The sequence below is a fragment of the Siphateles boraxobius genome, unplaced genomic scaffold (genome assembly GCF_051911475.1).
Source record: "Siphateles boraxobius isolate OS27281-9 unplaced genomic scaffold, OSU_SipBor_1 6, whole genome shotgun sequence".
NCBI classification, from domain to species: Eukaryota; Metazoa; Chordata; class Actinopteri; order Cypriniformes; family Leuciscidae; genus Siphateles; species Siphateles boraxobius.
In genome coordinates, this window is record NW_027509186.1 from 22645427 (window position 1) to 22663675 (window position 18249).

Consider the following 18249-nt stretch of genomic DNA (forward strand, 5'->3'; position numbering starts at 1 on the left):
TTTCGGGCACTTCATTATAATGTGCAATTTAATAAAAGTGTGTTAGAATTTTCATATATATTAAATGCAGTTAGTTGTATGTCTTGTATTTAAATATGTTTGTACTATTATGTTTGTTATGACGAAGTTTAAATGAAAGAAAGAAAGAAAGAAAGAAAGAAAGAAAGAAGTCACATTCTAAAGATCTTCCTGATGATCACTGAAAAAGGTCTAGTCATACCTAATTGGAAGCGTCAGCAGGCTAAGTGGGCAACATGCTAATTATATCACAAATGTACTTTGATGTCCTAGCATCTTCATCATTTTCAAGATCACTGTCTGCAGCCATCACTCCCATCATCCCCCTCGCTAAGTGTTTCTCTTTATATCGCTCTGTCTATGATGAGACTCTGGTCAAACTGGCTCTGGAAAGCAAGGCTCTTTTGTATAAGACGGTTTGACTGTGTGAGTCTCAGGCACTGGCTGGCACTGAGGGCTAGCGGCCACAGAAGATGACGTCACATGCCTGAAAAAGAAAACAAAGCCACAGGGATTAAGGGTACCTCGTCTCTCCTCCACAACCCAGATGCCGACTATCCCGCCGCCTCTCTGACAATGGCTCTTTTACATGCTAAAGATAATTAGCATGTAGGCTAGCACATAACACTAATGGAGTTTACAGACAGACTGATTAACTGACTGTTATTAAGCACCGAAATGTGTTGAATCATTAATTAGAACGTGCAAGCTTTAAGACATAGGCCTATTGACATTTTAGGAGTTGACAATTTCAAGTAGAATACTGAACAACTAGCAACTTCACCTTGAAAACATAACACTCCTCGAGTGTGAATTTTTTAAGTTTATCCGACTTCCACAGGCCGAATCCAAGACACAAACAAGTCACATAATTACTTGCTAACATTTTCTAATTTAGTAGAAATAAAGGCTAACTCTTTCATAAATCTTAAGTGTTAGCAATCTCTTACAAAAAACATTCTGTGGTGGTATACGCAGTGATGATAATTACTAGGCACTTTGATATGGTATTTACATGAAACATTGTAGAAACACCATCCAAAAAACATAAATGCCCAGTACGTCCTTGCAAATAATAAATATTAATTATACTTTGTAAAGATGTCAAATTAAAAGATTTACTCTAAAGTACATTGTTTTAATAATCTTTTATCGTACTTTAAAGTGCACTGATTTTTATCCGTTGAATAACATACTAAAACACACGTAAAGTACATGATTTTAATTTTAATTGTAGTGTGTTATTTAATATTACATTTAAAGTAAAAATTTTAAATTTACTAGGCAGCAACATCTTTAAACAAATTGTTTATAACAAAAAATACATGACTACACTACAGTGTATTTTAGTTTACTATGAATACTTGGCAGTACACTTTAACCATATTTCAAAGACAATTATTTCAAAAATAATTATGACTGTATGTCTGTAAACATTACATTCAGTTTTCACTTGGGTAAATTATTTTAAAGTACATTATATCCGTACTAAGTACTCTTTATAAAAGAATGCTAAAGTTTACTTCTTTTTCACAAGATGGCTCAGCTTAGCAACACTAAGGTCATCGTAAATAAAAATGTGAGTGAAAGAGGCTGAAGAAAGGGAGCAAAAACAAATAATATAAACACACAGAAATCTAATTTCTACTCCTAGATTTGTAATATTGCGGCTTTTCATCTTTTGGCCACAAAGCTTAGGTCTTAAGCAGATTACACAGCAGCGAAATCAGTAATGTTGATAATGTGTGGGGGAGGGCAGCATGGCTCTCTGGGTATTAAACACTGAAAACTGCAATCACGGTGCAAGATTAGGAGCGAGCTTTAATATTGTGCTACATACTGCTGAAAGGGACAGAGGCTGGATGGGGATCAGTGACTTGAACAAGGAAAAGTCAGAGTGTACACACACAGTCAGGAAACCTGAGAGGAAGAGCGCTGGCCAATCATAAAGGAAAAAAGGATGATGCAACTCTCTAGACTCATATCTGAAAATGCTGTGAGAAAAAACGAGCGAGTCTTGTGCGTTAAAATGTGACTTTTAGAGCAGTTTTTTTTCATGCAAATGTTTGTGGAACATAAGCCTTTAAATTCAAAGTATTTTTTGAGCAATTTACCCAAAAAGTAAAATTCTGTGATCATTTGTTGACCCTCATGCTGTTTTTTCTGTAACCTGTATGACTTTTTTTTCTGTGGATAACAAAAGAACATATTTTGAGGAATGTTTTTAACTGTTTTTCTCCATACAATGAAGGCCAGTAGGGTCCAAAATATCATTGATGTTTTTTTGTATGGACAAATTTTAATAAAATATATCTTTCAATGTTCCACAGAAAAAAGAAAGTCATACAGGTTGGGATGAAAATAAGGCTAAGTAAATGACTGAATTTTCATTGTTGTGTGAACTATCCTTTTAAGTAGTGGATACCTAGTCTAACATTTCGTTCATGCATTTGCCTAAATTTGCATGCTATTTAATAAAATGACAACATAATACATTTAGCGTAACATCATTCAAATTGGTAATTTACCAAAAAAAATGAATTCTGTCATCATTTGTTCACCATCACGTTGTTCCAAACCTGAATGATTTTCTTTCCTCAATGGAACACAAAAATATATATATTTTGACCATATAATGGATGTCTCTGGCCAGCGCTATTTTGTCCAAAATTAAATGCCAGTGCGGCTTCTATCACAGATGATGTCTTCAGAGATGTGATGTGCTTACTAAAACAGTTTAGAGATTTAGTTATACCGGACACTTCTCTCTTGAAAAGAGATAGAGTTCCCTCCTTCCCCACCCTGAGAGCAGCACAGCAGGTGGATCTTTTGACTCGCACCCAAGGAAAAGCTCAAGCTAATTTCCATACAGATGCCCCCTTCACTGGAGAGGAAGAACTCCCCCCCCCCCCCCCATTAAGCACTCAAACAACCTAGAACAGCACCGGCAACTTCTCGCCTACGTTCCTCTCCCTTAATTCAGTAGCCATCACAACTCCCCGCTCTAGACATTGGAGCACTCAAGGTTGCCAAAACCAATGAAAAAAAATAGGGGGGGGTAGGAGGTTTCTTGCATTTGGCATCTGCCATGGCTGGCCATTGCTCTGTGCTTTGCATCCCAAGGGAAAAGGGACAGAGGTGCCCTGTTGGACATGCCAACGATGGGAGGAAGAGCAAATCGCACAAAGCCCTTTTAACTAAGAGCCCAGAAGCCCCCCACCACTTCTCGTTTCTTCTGTCACCCTATCCCTAAAAACATCTGAAAGAATTCCAACACACACAGACACAAAACATCTCTCTTCTTCTCTCTAAATATTAATAGTGCTAGAAAAGGAGTGTTCAAACAATGTATCGGCATTCATTTGAGCACTGAACTTCATACTGAGTCTCTCAGCTCATTGTCCTCACTTGATCTGGCACTATGTGCAACCTGAGCTCTGATAAAGGCCATATGGTGTGGCCGCAAGCCTAAAGGTGACAGCGCCCCATATGATTCTCATTAAGCACAAGTCGCAGAGACTTTGGGAACGAGGTACCTTTGGTAATGTATTAGCATAGACTAATAGCATAGATTAATTAAGATATAAAGCAATCCAGGTGCTTTAAAATGTGTACTGTTTAATGACTGGATGGTAGAGTAGAGCAGTAAATAAGAGGAGGTTGATGAGGGTTCCCTTCAAGGCTTTCTGGAATTAGGAGACTTACCTGGGTAGAAGTCTTTGGATTTGGACAGCTTGATGGTGGCCCCTGTCTCTTTCTGTAGCTGGACAATAGTCTGACCACCCTTGCCAATGATGGAGCCTGCAGCGTAGCTTGGAATCAGCACCTTTAAGAAATATTCGCCTTCCTCTGGAAAAAGAGAAAGAGAAAAAAATTAACTCCGCAAAAGATAACCAAAATCTGGCATGTACAATAATAATAAACAAACAAGTATACAAAACAAACAAATATAAATTTGCAACAGATTTTAAAAACATATATAAAACCATATACTGTAATCTAACATTAACAATACTTAATACTACTACTACTACTAATACTAATAATAATAATAATAATAAATATTTGCAATAGATTTTAGCATTTTTTAAACATTAATCTGACATTTACAATAATAATAAATATTTGCAATGGATTTAAACTTTTTAATGTAATCTGACATTTACTTTTAAATTTGAGATTTACAAAATCCATGCAATCAGTTTTGTAGACAAATATAAATTACAACCTAATATTTTAATGACTTTTTTTAATGGATGAATTTTAGCAGGGAGAGTGAAGGGAAAGGCCGTCAACAAGTGCCTGGGATACATGGGAACTTCTTTAATAATATATACAGTTTAAAAAGCAACCCAGGTGGCACTTCATGAATTTGGTTGAATGCCCAGAGTGTGCAGAGCTGTAATCTATGCAAAGGGTGGCTACTTTAAAGAAGCTAAAATAAGATCGTTTTGATTTTTTTTTTTTTTTTTTTGGCCACTACATAATTCACATGCTTCCATTTGTGCTACATCATAGATTTAATGACTTTACTGTTATTATTCTGACATTTAGCTGGTAGTGAATTTTTAAATAGCTTTATTTCCTATGGCCTAAAGCATCGAATTGTTATCTGAAAAAAATAAAATATGACATAAAGCTTTACCATATGCTGATCAGAAATATCCAACAATTACCAAGTTGGCAAACTGAAGTGAAGACTTAATGGAGATAAAATACGGCTGCAGAGAGCAGATTCACATTTTTGCTAGACACTTTAATGCCTGACTTATGAGAAAAAGCACATCTTGCCTAAGTGGCAATCAGACAAGGTAGCTATAAATAAAAGTCAAGCTGAAATACTAGACCAGGAAAGAACTACAAGACTACTATAATAAGATAAGTGGACTTAACGGGTTGTAATTAAAGCTGAACCACAAGTATTAATGCTTAAGTTAAGCAGGGCTGCTAACAGTCAAACGCAGAACAAAAACTCCAGTGCAGGTACAAGAACATTAAAAGTTATGCAAGTTAGGAAAGGGATGAGGGTACATTTTGTTAAACATGTCAATCAAAATAAATGCAACAGAGGGTGAATTTCAAAAGACGTATTAGTAGACTCAACGATTTAGTAGATTTCAATGTAGACATTGTAATGTGTAAAAGTAGCTATTTATAGCAAGTGAAGAGCATGGCACAATAAAATATAGCACAAGACATCCTGATTTCCCTTCCCTCTAGAGGAAGGTCAGCGAAGGTTTTCTTGAAAGTGGAGCAGCGGTGGGGCAGTTAAGCGCTTCATCTATTGTTGGGCTCTACCTGGATGCAGCATATCCAGGTCAGCAGAAGCACAGTACATGGTCCCTACACCGTGACTTTAACATGACATTGTATCCCTCTGCCTGGGTCGCTTGGGTATGCGCTTAATATTCCACCACAATTAATCTGTGTCGGCTCCCAGAAGACGGCCGCTTTAGATTAGATTGTTATTCTGGAGAAGCAGTTTATCTTGTCAAGCTAGGCTGATGGCTAGGCTAAACTACATGCAGTTGCAGCCTAATACTGATGATTGGGTAAAAGTTATATAGACTATGGAGTATTAATCTCAGAGTGCAGCTGGACAAGCAAACAAGCTAACAACAGCAACGACGGCAGGGATGCGTGGCATGCTTTGGTCGAAGGCCCGACTTAACCGCATCACTGACAAAGTAATGACAACATGTCTGTAGTTACGTGTGAGCCAAATTAAGAGAAGAGTAGGTGTTCTGTTAACAAGATGGACGTCACAGATAAGATAGTTTTGAGCTGGAAATCATAGAGAGGATTAGTATTAGTACAGGAGATTTGTTTTAGTTATAGATTTTGATTTGTTTGGTTAAAGAGACAGTTCAGGCAAAAATAAAAATTCTGTCATTATTTACTCACCTAATTACGGAGCCATGCACATGAAATGTGGACAAATATATAGATGTATATCATGGCCACGAATTAAGAATTAATTCCCACGATTTATTAATTCATTTAAAAAAAAAAACTTTACTCATATGTCATGTGCGGGACCCCGTAAATGATTTTTTATTTTTTATTTCATGGAACACAATGGAGTAAATTTGAACAATGTACTGATCTTTCTTTTTCATGTAAATTACAATGAATGGGGACCGGAGATATATCGAGCTTGAAAAAAGATGCACTATAAAAGTAGTCCATATGATTTGTGTGCAGGTTCGTGTGGCGAACGGACTGAAATTGAATTTGTAATTCACTGACAGTTGACGCCTCCACTGAGCTGGTAATCGATGAGGCTGCATCAGTGATTCAGTGAATTGAACTAAAGAACTGAATTCGAATCTGATTCGTGAATGAATCACTCAGAATGGTTTTGTGAACTTGATCTACCGATTAATTGAAAATATTTGTCTTTGACAATGATTCTTAACGATTCTGACATAATTTAAACAAGCAAAATCCATTTTCAATGAATAATGACTTAATGTCTGTTTCTCATACAAAGCTTTTATGACTTCAGAAGACTTCAAAGATAGTGCACAAGTTATATGGACCACTTTTATGATACTTTCATGGTGCTTTTTTGTCATTTTGGAACTTGACAATCACAGTCCTCATTTACTTTTATTATATTTAACATAGTGGCCTGGAAATTCTTCAAAACATCACATTTTGTGTTTCATTGAAGAAAATATGTCATACAGGATTGGAACGACATGAGGCTGAGTAAATGATGTCAGAATTTTCTTTTATCTATGGGTGAACTATCCCTTTAAGTTAACAGTAGGCAATGGGATGATTTGAACAATCGTCTTGAGATAATCTTGTTAGAATCACATGCCAATGGATCTGGATGTGCAATGAAGCGGATCTCTACCTAAAGAAGTATAGTCTCATATTTAGCCACACTAGTGCTGGATGCCACCAGATTATGAGTTACATAAACAACAAGGGAATAATGGAGGTTTACTGCGACATAAATAAATGTACTCAGAACTAGGCTCATGAACGGCTCTAAATGACAAGTCCATATTTTTCACTCATGTACTAAAAATTGCTGTTGTTTTCACACATTATGAATAGGCGGTTCAAACTGTGTCTACAGAACACTACAGATACATGCTTTTCTGCAATGACCCAGATTTCTCATAGAGCTAAGACTGTCCTCCTTTTGATTTGGATGAGTCTAAATTTAACCTTGATTAATATGGCGTGGGGTTCATAAATAATGTGTATCATGCATACATAAGTATTCTCTCTTCAAAAAGCATCTAACAAAAGTCTGTCATAAATTGGATCACGGATGCATCCAGACCGGCTATAATTGACATTATCTACTCTAATTAATGTAACACATTAGACACAAGATATTATGTCAAGCATCACATTTTCATAACAATATTAGGCTGTTTTAAAGGTTACATATTTTACTTTAATTATGAGCAGCAAAATATTACAAAGCATTGTGGCGGTTATGCAGTGAAAAAAAAAATAAAGAAAGAAACATTATAGAGTTAAAGGTAGACTCTGGTTTGCAGATAACAAGATCTGTACGTAATTTGGGCAGAAAATTAAACATTACCGTGAAATCCGACAAAATCTGATGAAAATGGAGGATCATGGATGGCCGGTTGGTTGCATCTCTCTAAAAGAATGTGAATGAGAAAATTAATCTTTGAGGAAATGTCAGATAGAAAAACAAAACAAAGTGAAACATGACAGAATCAATGACAGAGTCTACCTTAAAACCTCCTGCTCTAATTTGTGATTGTGAATGTTGACGTCATGGATAAATATACAAGATGCTCTAATCATGAACTTTATAATAATAACTTCTTGGTCTCCAATTATTTTCACAATTATTTTAAATTAAACATGACCTGATAACAATGTTCAATGGCATTGAATTGTTCTACATTGAATGGCACTGTAAATTCAAAGATTATTCCAGGTTTAAAACAGAGCTTGTGGCATAATGTTGATTACCACAAAAATGAATGAATTAACTTAGTCCTAATTTTCTTTTAAAGAAACAAATTAGTAAAGAGGGCCAATCTCGTCAGTCCTGGAGAGCAACAGTCCTGCAGAGTTTTGCTACAACGCTGATAAAAATTCCCCTGCTTGTAGCATTCTAGTAACCCTTCAGACCTTGATCAGCTCGTTCAAGTGTGTTTGATTAGGGATGAAGCAAAACTCTGCAGGACAGTGGCTCTCCAGGACCGATGTTCGCCACCCCTGGAATAGCCACAAAACACTATGCGTACTAACATGATTTTAGTGTAGAAAAAAAAAACCTAACTAAACTTCTCTGTGTACAGTTATTTCCAATTTTTCAACTTAGTTTCCATGAAATGTCTAAAGCCCTAAAATAACTGTAAAAATGAAGATAAACAAGAACTCATGTAAGTGCTTTTATATTAAGCTTCATGTTTCTGCTTTTAAATTTACTTCACTTTCATTTTAAGTGCCTCACTGATTTACTGCTTCTTTTCTTTTTAAGAAAATTAGGAACCAGTCAATAAAAAAATAAAATAAACATATTGCCACAAATGCTGTCAATTGAGCTTAACTTGAACTTGGAATATTACTTTAAACAAGCCTATATCAACCATAATCAGTACATCAGAATAAAAGGCATTCTCAGTATATTCTCTTCTAAAACATGGAGCATCTGCAGCCCAAATTTGAGTTGGATCAAGCATATTTCCTGTCACTTGTCAACACAAAAGCCCTGGCTGAGAAAAATCAGCGGATTACACTACACGCATATCCGTAGCAGTGCCTTTGAGGGAAATGAGTCCCTCCCATTGTGCTACACCGGGAACAAAACAAGAACCAGTAAGTATGCTGTTTTTCTTTCCTTCAACTTAATTCATATCTTAAGTCCTCGTCTTGCATGTATTTATGATTATACTCACTCACTGAGAAGTCAGAATAATTAATTTAAAAAAGTACCAAATGGGTATTATTTATAATAAACCAGTGGGTGTAAACCTATGGTGTAAACACAAATCATTGGTTGCAAGAGACTCCCAAGAGACCTGTGGTTCAGAATAAGCAACATCAGCTTGAGGATTGAAGCTTCCTGAGAGCTTATTTTGGGGGCCTTTCAAAAACAGACACAAAGCAATGAATATTTTGTTTTTTTGTTTTCATTTGCTTTTGATTTTTAGTCTTTGACAAATCGATTTATACTGCATTAGATCTCAAATTCATCATTGGGTTAGAAAGTATTTTTGCTTAAGCATAACAAACATCTAATTTTAGTGGAGTGATGAAAGGACCACTTTCCCTGCACGGCTGTCCAAGCAACTGCCTGACCAAAATGGCTTCCGATATAAACATTGCAAACATACTCCTCGCTTTCTGCTGCACGTGAGAGAAAGCAGCATGCTTTGTTCTAACAAGCGTGAAGGCTTGAAGAAAAGCTTTCGCATTGCTTCTTTCATTCATCTCATCCACATTCATCTCAGGTCCCGTCCTCCATTCCACGGCAGACAAGCCGAGAGAGGCGAGCAAATCATCCAACGTGGGGCTGCCTTTCACAACGCCCTCCCAAATCCTCGCCATCCTGCATGAGATTTTTTGACGCAGTGCATTAAAGAAAAAACTGAAGCAGCGCCCCCTTCATTTTGAAGTGATCGTACGGTGATCAATAGGCTGAGGGTTGCTTGGATAATCAATGACTTGCCGCTATTGATGGAAGATGGGAGAGATGGATCCGGGAAGGAGGAAGAAACGATTACCTCGACCCATAATCATGATTAGAGGCGAAACAAACAAATGATGGGGGAGCACAATGCAGCGCACCCTAAATGTATTTTCTGCTGAGCCTATCAAAAAACTGCTGTAGAAAAGACTGTGCACTTAATCTGAAAACTGGTGGGAGTATTGCATTGTAGGATGTGAGTGAACAAGGTGGGCGACAGCAACGAATCGGTTATTGGTCCCCCGTATAAATGTCTGAATCTCCAAACACAGCTGGCAAATCATGTTTACGTAACGACCCCTTCGAAGACGGATCCTGCGTCTATTTTCTCATCCTGCGGGTAGAAATGCACAAGCGAGAGAATCTAAAAAAGAAGCTACTCACGGGTGGCGAGCAGCATCCGAAAATGTCTTTATATAGTAAAAGGATTGTACATACACACACGTTTTCTTGCGGCCTCAGAGGGTCACAGTCCCCTCACGCCGTCCAGCTAGGACATAAATCCTCTATAACAACCTTTTGTAAATGGAAGCACTGTCCTGTGCCAATTCATCCATTTACAAAATTAAAACATTACATCTTATGAGACAGCTCGGGAACGTGGAGAGAGGCTCTTTGGTTAACTTGAAGTCGAAGCCTTAACGATCAATTGGCAGGAAAACGATTCTTGTTTTTAAGCCAACTGACTTTCATCTTAATGTCTATAACTTTCTTTTCAGGGAGCCTTTGAGACACAATCCTTCGTCTTCTCCCACAATCATGATTTAATCCGCTAAAAAAAGTTCAAACAATATGCAAGTCATACAAAATATGAAACTAATATTACATTTATGAAAACATAAAATCAAAGAGTAAATGTCCAATGAGAGAAAACAAATTAGACCTATTATTGTAGTAGGACTTGTTGTCAGTTGCCTTTCCCGTTTTCAGTATGCTAAGCTGGATCCATGCAGTATGCTATGCTCAAAAGTAGTTAAAAAAAAACCTACATAAATGGTTCAGATTCACACTAACTTGGCCAAAGATCTGCCTGTGTAACTGCTCGTGTTTAAAAATGAACCACAAAGCGGAAACTACGGTAAATGTAAACTCTAAACATACAATGTTAATACGTGTCATATTTATCTATTTTACATGACATAACTAATTTGACTCTTTTAATATAAATATAAATTCCATTCCACATATTTATCAACATGTCTTACCAACTCTTAGAGATACAAAACACTAAATTAATAATAATAAAATTATTTCAGCATTTGTATTTGATCATTTTCCAGTAAGTTAAAAAATATGGATTAATTAATATAAATATCTATGCTTTAACATAAAGCAACAATGTTATATTAAAATACTAAATTAAGTTAACTGTTTTGTAATATTAATACATACTATACATCCTATAATACAAATACATTATTTTGAATAAATTGAAATAAATGAATTGAGTATTTGAATAGAATCGGGGATTCTACAGCTTTTGGTTAATACATTTCCATAGCTTTTATACTACGTAACAGGTTAAGGATTTTAAAAATCATTTTATACAGATTGCATGGACAAAGAGCAATTTCTAACAGGCGATCTTTGATAGCTAAGCATAACAACACAAAATTGTATATTATTACCAACAGAAATTTCCATTATCCTTCCATGACATTTCCAGATTTTATTAATTTCTTTGTCATTTGCAGGCCTGGAAATGACAATATTAAAATTTCCCTTCCATAGCTGTGAGAACCCCATAGAATAATCTGCCTTGGTAAATAAATTCCAGTGAAGCCTAGATCTCTTAAGCATCAAAGTCTTTTCATTTGAGCAAATGGATCTGCAGGTTATGCCTCCCACGGGTCCAGCATGCTTCTTCTGACTGACAATTCATTACGCTTTCAGCATCGATTCTTTCACATGTAAACATCCGCCAATCACTTCATCTATGCGCCATTATTAACCCTATAACTCTAACTTCAAATACTTATTTCACTTACTAAATAAAGGGTTTTAAAAGAGAAACAAGAGATTCTTGCACTTTAAAAAAAAAAATGTTGGCCTTTAATGAAAACACATATTGACCTCAGCCAATCAGTTGAGATATAATGTTAATATTGTTAATAATAATATCAAAATGCTCTGCCTTAAATGTCACAGAGTTCAAAAAGACCTCAATAAGTTTTCCTGCTTAATGGTGATTTAATCATCACAGATCAGAAAAACAATGTTTTACACTTTTTATCTGCTAAAAAAATAAGATCTACCAATCGGCTGAAAACAGTTAAAGAGTTAAGAAATACAAGCTTATTTAGTTTTTAACTGATTAATTCGATGACTAGCCTGCATAACAGTTTAGCAGACAAGTGTAGTGCACACAAGACTTCTTATGGCATCTGCCGGAATGCATAATAAACAAGCAAGCATGGGTCCAGTAGGCTATAAACAATAGACTACAGTAAAATATTGAAGGATCAGTGCACATTCAAGCACTGAATACATTCGGAAATTTCGAATATCAGTGATGCAAGTGAAGCATGCAAATGTGTACCAAATGTTGAGAAACATTTCATATTAAATATTGTAAGTAACTGGTAATAAAATTCATAAATGCAATTGGTATAACAATTATTATCACTATATTTGTATTTCTCATCCAAATGTTAGATTATCGTTTATCATGCATAATTTGAGTTTTCATGGGCCAATTTTTAAAATAAAAGATTCAAGGCACCAGAGCAAGGTCATCTGTGGTGATAGAAAGGATGCGTAAACGAGCCATGTTTTCTAATGTTTGGGTACGTGCTCATGATATTAGCCTATATTTAGGAATGCACAACCCGTTTTTTCCTTACATAAGCCTTTAATTTAGGAATACTTGAGGATGTGTTTGGTAAACGACTGTCGTAAGTGCGTAAGTAAACGCAACCACCAATTCAGGGTCACTTAAAATGGACGCGAACTGTAAATATGAATTTAAAATCTCAGATGCACGTGTCTGGTGATGCATGACCACGTTAGATGGTGAGATGCTTCGTGGAAATCGAAAATGAATGAATACTTACGCCATGCACGATTTTGCTTTCATCTTTCCCATTGGGACTTACATCAAAGCACTTGTCTTTGGGAAGAGTCGCTAATTCATTGCCAAGTGAGTTGCCTATGTAGACAGCAGTTGGCTCTTACCTCCTGTGTTTGTGCGTTTGGTGCTGCTGGCCTCCGTCGGGGTCTCCAGGGGTCTTTTGCGGGAATCGGGAGGATCAGACTCCATGTGCGGCGGTTGATTGTGATGATGCGGATTGGAGAAAATCCCGTTTTGCTGCACTGCCCCACCGGCCATCATTTTTTATGAAGAAGCTTTAGGCTCGCTCTCGTTTCCCCTACACGCGATACGCAGATATGTTGTTTCTGAATGTGAAACCACGATGATATGAATGTTTGGGGTGCGTCGATCCTCCGTAGCAGCCTAGATACAGAATGACAGACGCATTGATATCCAGTGGCTCGATTTTGCTCAGGCTGTAGGGTACTGATATTATTGATAAGAAGTGATGTGGGAAACGTCCTCACTCGTGGCTCTGCGATGGCGCTCTCCGGCTGAAAACAATATGAGACCTCAGTGGTCAGCAGAACTCAAAAGATTCACTGTTAAAAATTTGGAAGATGCGCGAATAATAAATAGCAACGGGAAATGTGTAAGAGTCGAAAGGGAGAAACGGCGGATCCCGCATGCAGGTGGTCAAACCCCTGCAGATAGAGCTGGACGGTGTTGAAGCGCTGGACGAGCGCTTGAAGGAGATGCGATGTTTTGTAGGCTCTGACTCGGAGATGCTGCAGTGTTGCTTTCAGAGCATCTTTGCGCGTTTCTGCTGCTGGAGCGCGGAGCCGCGGGTGACGTCATGCGAAGCCGAGTGCGCGCCTGTCAAATGTGGAGGAACTAACACGCCCCCTCTAGCTGCGATTGGTCGAGATTTGATTTTCTCCTTGCAAAGCGAAGTATAAATCCTGCTTGTCACATGACAACACAGACAGGAGGAGGTGGTGGAGATAAAAATGCGAGAGCATCATTGAAAAAATAGGGAGAGGGTTGTGGAAAAAAATTAAAAAAATAAAATGCGCAGCTCGTCTCTGTCTAACACCAAAGAGTTCTACCACAGTATATTATTATTATTATTATTAGGATACAATTAGCCTATTATTATTGTTGTTGTTATATATATATATATATATATATATATATATATATATATATATATATATAATGATTTTATTAATGATTACTATTAACTAACTATTGTTATGATAATCATTATTATTTAATTTAATTTTTAATGTTGTTTTATTATGATCTTTTATTATTATTTTATTTGACCTCATTATTGTTGTTTTTGCTGTTGTTGTTAACAAAATGTTGTATATACAGGCCTATATTTGAATATATATTTAAAATGTACATGTATTTATATAAATATCTTATATTATGAATATTTTTAATGTAATTTGATCAAAATATATTATTAAATAACCATTTATCATTATTATTAACTTTAATTATTCATTTTTATTATCATCATCCTCATTATTTGTTTTTATTTTTTAATGTAGTTTTAATGTAATTTTTATTTTTATATTTATTTAATTTTAGCTTATTATTATTATTATCATCATCATCATCATTATTGCAGTATTTGAGCTTTGAAAACTTAGTATCAATGAACAAAATACTACTTAACTAAAGCTGAAATCTGACAATTTTAAGCAACAATTACAATAAAAAGAAATGGATGATAAAATATGATAAAAAGATTATCAAAACAAATGGATACACATTTTTTGACAACTTTGATTTTAAATTACTAATAAAAATCACTTTAAAATAAAATCATAAAATTGAGTATAAATGAATGGATATTAACTGGATGGACTAGAGGATGTTTTTCAAACATAGTGAATACATATTTTACAGTATATAGTGTCCTCAGTGCCCAGTAAGAGTCTCTATATCCTCTTGTCACACACTCACACTCCTCCTGTGTCAACACATCAGGGCCGGAGGCGAGCACTTCTCTATTTTCCAGATTCGCATCGAGGTGATGCTGCGCCGTCTACTGCATGAACACAAAGAACCACCTCACGCAATTTCACATTTCTGTGGAAAAACTCAGCAGTGTGCCAGTGTTATCTGAAATACATAAGCCTATGCTCAGTGTGAGTGGAGGTATGTGGTAAACCAATACTGAGACATTTGAGTCCTATTTGAAGTGGGAAAATTGAGCAAAATAAATTACTATAAAACACTTCTTTTGAGCCTGGCCATCCATGAAATGCAATCAATGTGAAACAATCAAACTCAGTTGCTTTGTTTATTCTACCAGCAACATTCTAGAAAAGCTCATTACTCAGGAAATAAAATGGGTGATTATTTTATTTAAACTACAACGTTTTAGTAATGTGAGAATTAGGATACATGATATTGCTTGAAAATGGTGTGTGCTTCCACGGATCCAGCCGAATACAGGGATGGGATTGGGGATGTAGTCAGGCTAGAATCATAGAGCATGTTCACATATGCTATGGTTTATCCGAGTTACATTTAACCAATATGAGCAGATGCCACAGAAAAAAAGAAGAAAAAAAACCCACAGAAGAACCTCTTGAGCTGCATGAACTAAATACAAGAGAAATATATTTAGTTCATTTATTCTACCCTAATCCTTACAAAAAAGTATATATATATATGTATCTATATATATATATATATATATATATTCGGGCTGTGAAAAGATTAATCGCGATTAATCGCATCCAAAATAAAAGTTTGTGTTTACATAATATTTGTGTGTTCACTGTGTATAATTAATTTGTATATATAAATACACACACAGGTATGTATACATTTAAGATTTTGTATATAAAATATTCATATTTATATATAATATAAATTATTAATAAATATATACAGTATATACATGCAAATATTTCTTAAATATATACATGTGTGTGTATTTATATATATACAAAATAATTATACACAGTGCACACACATATATTATGTGAACACAAAGTTTTATTTTGGATGCGATTAATCGCGATTAATCTTTTCACAGGCCTAATATATATATATATATATATATATATATATATATATATATATATATATATAAAAGTGTACTCGTTTATTTTCCTGAAGAATAAACTAAATCTGTGTGATATGTAAACACTTATATGCACCATATATTTATATACCAATCTGACAAATAAATAATAGACTTCCTAAGACTATATTTACGTACCATGAAACAAACAAAACAAAAATCCCGTTCTGTTTACCAGCAACTCATTGCACGCAAATGTTAATTTCGGACAGATGGTGGTGGCTAAAGCTCTCCATTCCTGCAATATGGGTTTATGAGCTTTCACATAAACCTGTGCAGTTTTCCCCCTCTGTCACACTAGTGAAAGGGTGATATCTCGTCAAGGATGACTTTCAATGCATCACACCCTCCCCCACGCAATGCACATTGTTTGAGGAGGGAACCCCATCTGCCCCCTTCTCTATGAAGAGCACCCACAGTATTGTTTCTGCAACTAACACAGAAAAACCTTAAGAATTAGCCAGACCGGGCAACATCTGGCATTAAATTCCACATTTATTTATGAGCAACAACATGGCACTATGCAGGTTTAAAAGGAGACAAGGGTATTTGATAATTAATCTGGCACAAACTAGCTTTTTTAGAATCATTATCAAGTTGTTTTTACAAATAAACCCAATGAGAATACTGAGTTACTCCCTAAACATTGTTAATATCAGCCTCAGCTAGAATAATAAATATGAATAATTTGTTTGTCAGATTGCGACACACACAAGAGTCTCCATCTTGTGGGTGAATTGTGGAAGCAGTCAAAGAGACTGAGAAGAGCTAAGAGCTGCTTCTTTGTCCAGTGTTTCCTGTCAGAATGTAAGGTTGCAGAGACGACAAACACACCAACTCTAAATACAGATCTAACAATTAAATGTAATACACATTTTTATTCTGTCCTCAAACTCTTCATATTTTGATCCACATTATCTAACTACAACACAACAGCAAATTCAGTAATTGTTCCATATCAGTAAAAGCGTCCACACTATTAAAAAAACAACGTTCTTAGAATTGATAATAAAAGAAGCTATTAGGAAACATTGTATTTACTCAAGTCAGTGCAGCTGTGGAGGTTACGCAAGGTTACTGTCCTCTTGTGGCAAAAGGACAGACACATTTCATTGTAGTTTTCATGTGACAGTAAAATTTACAGCCACAAGAGGGCAGGTGTTTTACAACAATTTTTTTGTTGCTTTTTTTTTTGCTTTAAAAATGTCCCATATACCCTATATATACTGTAGTAAATCTTATTTCCGCAAAGCCAACAAGGTTGAAGTTCATTACAAGGTAACTAATTGCGGTATGCAGAATCAGATATGTTCCAATAGTGTTACCTTGTAATGGAAAACCTTGTTACCTTTGCTTTACTGAAATAAGATTGACTATACTTCAGAGTTTAGTGGCACACACCCTTATTACAATTCCAAAGTTAAAAGAAGTTAGACTTTCAGGGCAAGGTCTAAAAGGTTATTGGGAAAAGCCATCAAAGAAAGTAGGCCTGTAATAGTCATAGCAGTTGGAAAAAAATACAGAAACTTTTCTCATTGCATAAGAAAAAAAAACAAGGACCATGGCAGCACTATCACGTATAACCACTATAATGTCACAAATTGGAATTTCAGAGAGCAAAGTTTGAGAATTTTTTTATTAAACAAAGCAAGACAAGAATTCAGAATGGGAGATCAATAATATAAAAATCACAAGAACTGAAACTCCCCAAATAAAAAGTAAAATGCCAAATACACAAGGACAAACACATCCCTACAAGACCAGCTAACAATGATGTAGTGACAATGATGCTTGCAACATCAGTGTCATGGATTTAACTCCCAGGGAACACACTGAAAAAAGCATATTCCATAAAACATTTGTAAACTGCTGCGGATAAAGTATTCCCAATAGAATAAATGTGAAAAGCATACCTGGGGAACAACCAGGAAACATCAATGAGGAAAAGGAAAAACAACATACTACAAAACAAGAGTCTATATAATAAAACAACAACAACTACAATAACTATTAAACTATGTGACAAATAGACTTTGGAGGGGCCGTGCACAACTTAGTTATTCAGACCAATGGTAAAGTTTTAAATAAATTTGGGTTATTTCAGTATTTTTTTTTTTGTAAATTAGTAAATTATATATATATATATATATATATATATATATATATATATATATATATATATATATATATATATATATATATATATATATATATATATATATATATATAAAATCTTTTTTTTCAGTGTATGCTGCTTGGTGTATTTTGCGAGCGCGTTCCCAAAGAAAATGCCAGTTTGTTATTTGAGGTTTAATTAAGTAATTTATGTATTTATTTTTAAACTCGCTGACTAATGTTGGGGGAAAAAACGAAGTACTTAATAGTTTAAGT

At 35.3% G+C, this 18249-nt stretch overlaps 1 protein-coding gene across 2 annotated transcripts in view; it reads right to left on the reverse strand.

Moving 5' to 3' along the window:
* The window catches only part of nova2 (NOVA alternative splicing regulator 2), a 49832-nt gene extending 36248 nt beyond the window's left edge, over positions 1-13584 (reverse strand). Inside the window, exons 1-4 of one of the 2 annotated variants that reach the window (XM_077208231.1) lie at positions 13274-13541; positions 12890-13169; positions 7589-7651; positions 3724-3867 (exon numbers count right to left, since the gene is read on the reverse strand). In XM_077208231.1, coding sequence (XP_077064346.1) covers positions 3724-3867; positions 7589-7651; positions 12890-13046 — 364 coding nt within the window. In that variant the 5' untranslated portion in view covers positions 13047-13169; positions 13274-13541. Of the gene's footprint in view, positions 1-3723; positions 3868-7588; positions 7652-12889; positions 13170-13273 lie in introns of both variants that reach the window. The other variant, XM_077208232.1, reaches the window with a different exon arrangement.
* Between the last annotated feature and the right edge of the window lie 4665 nt (positions 13585-18249).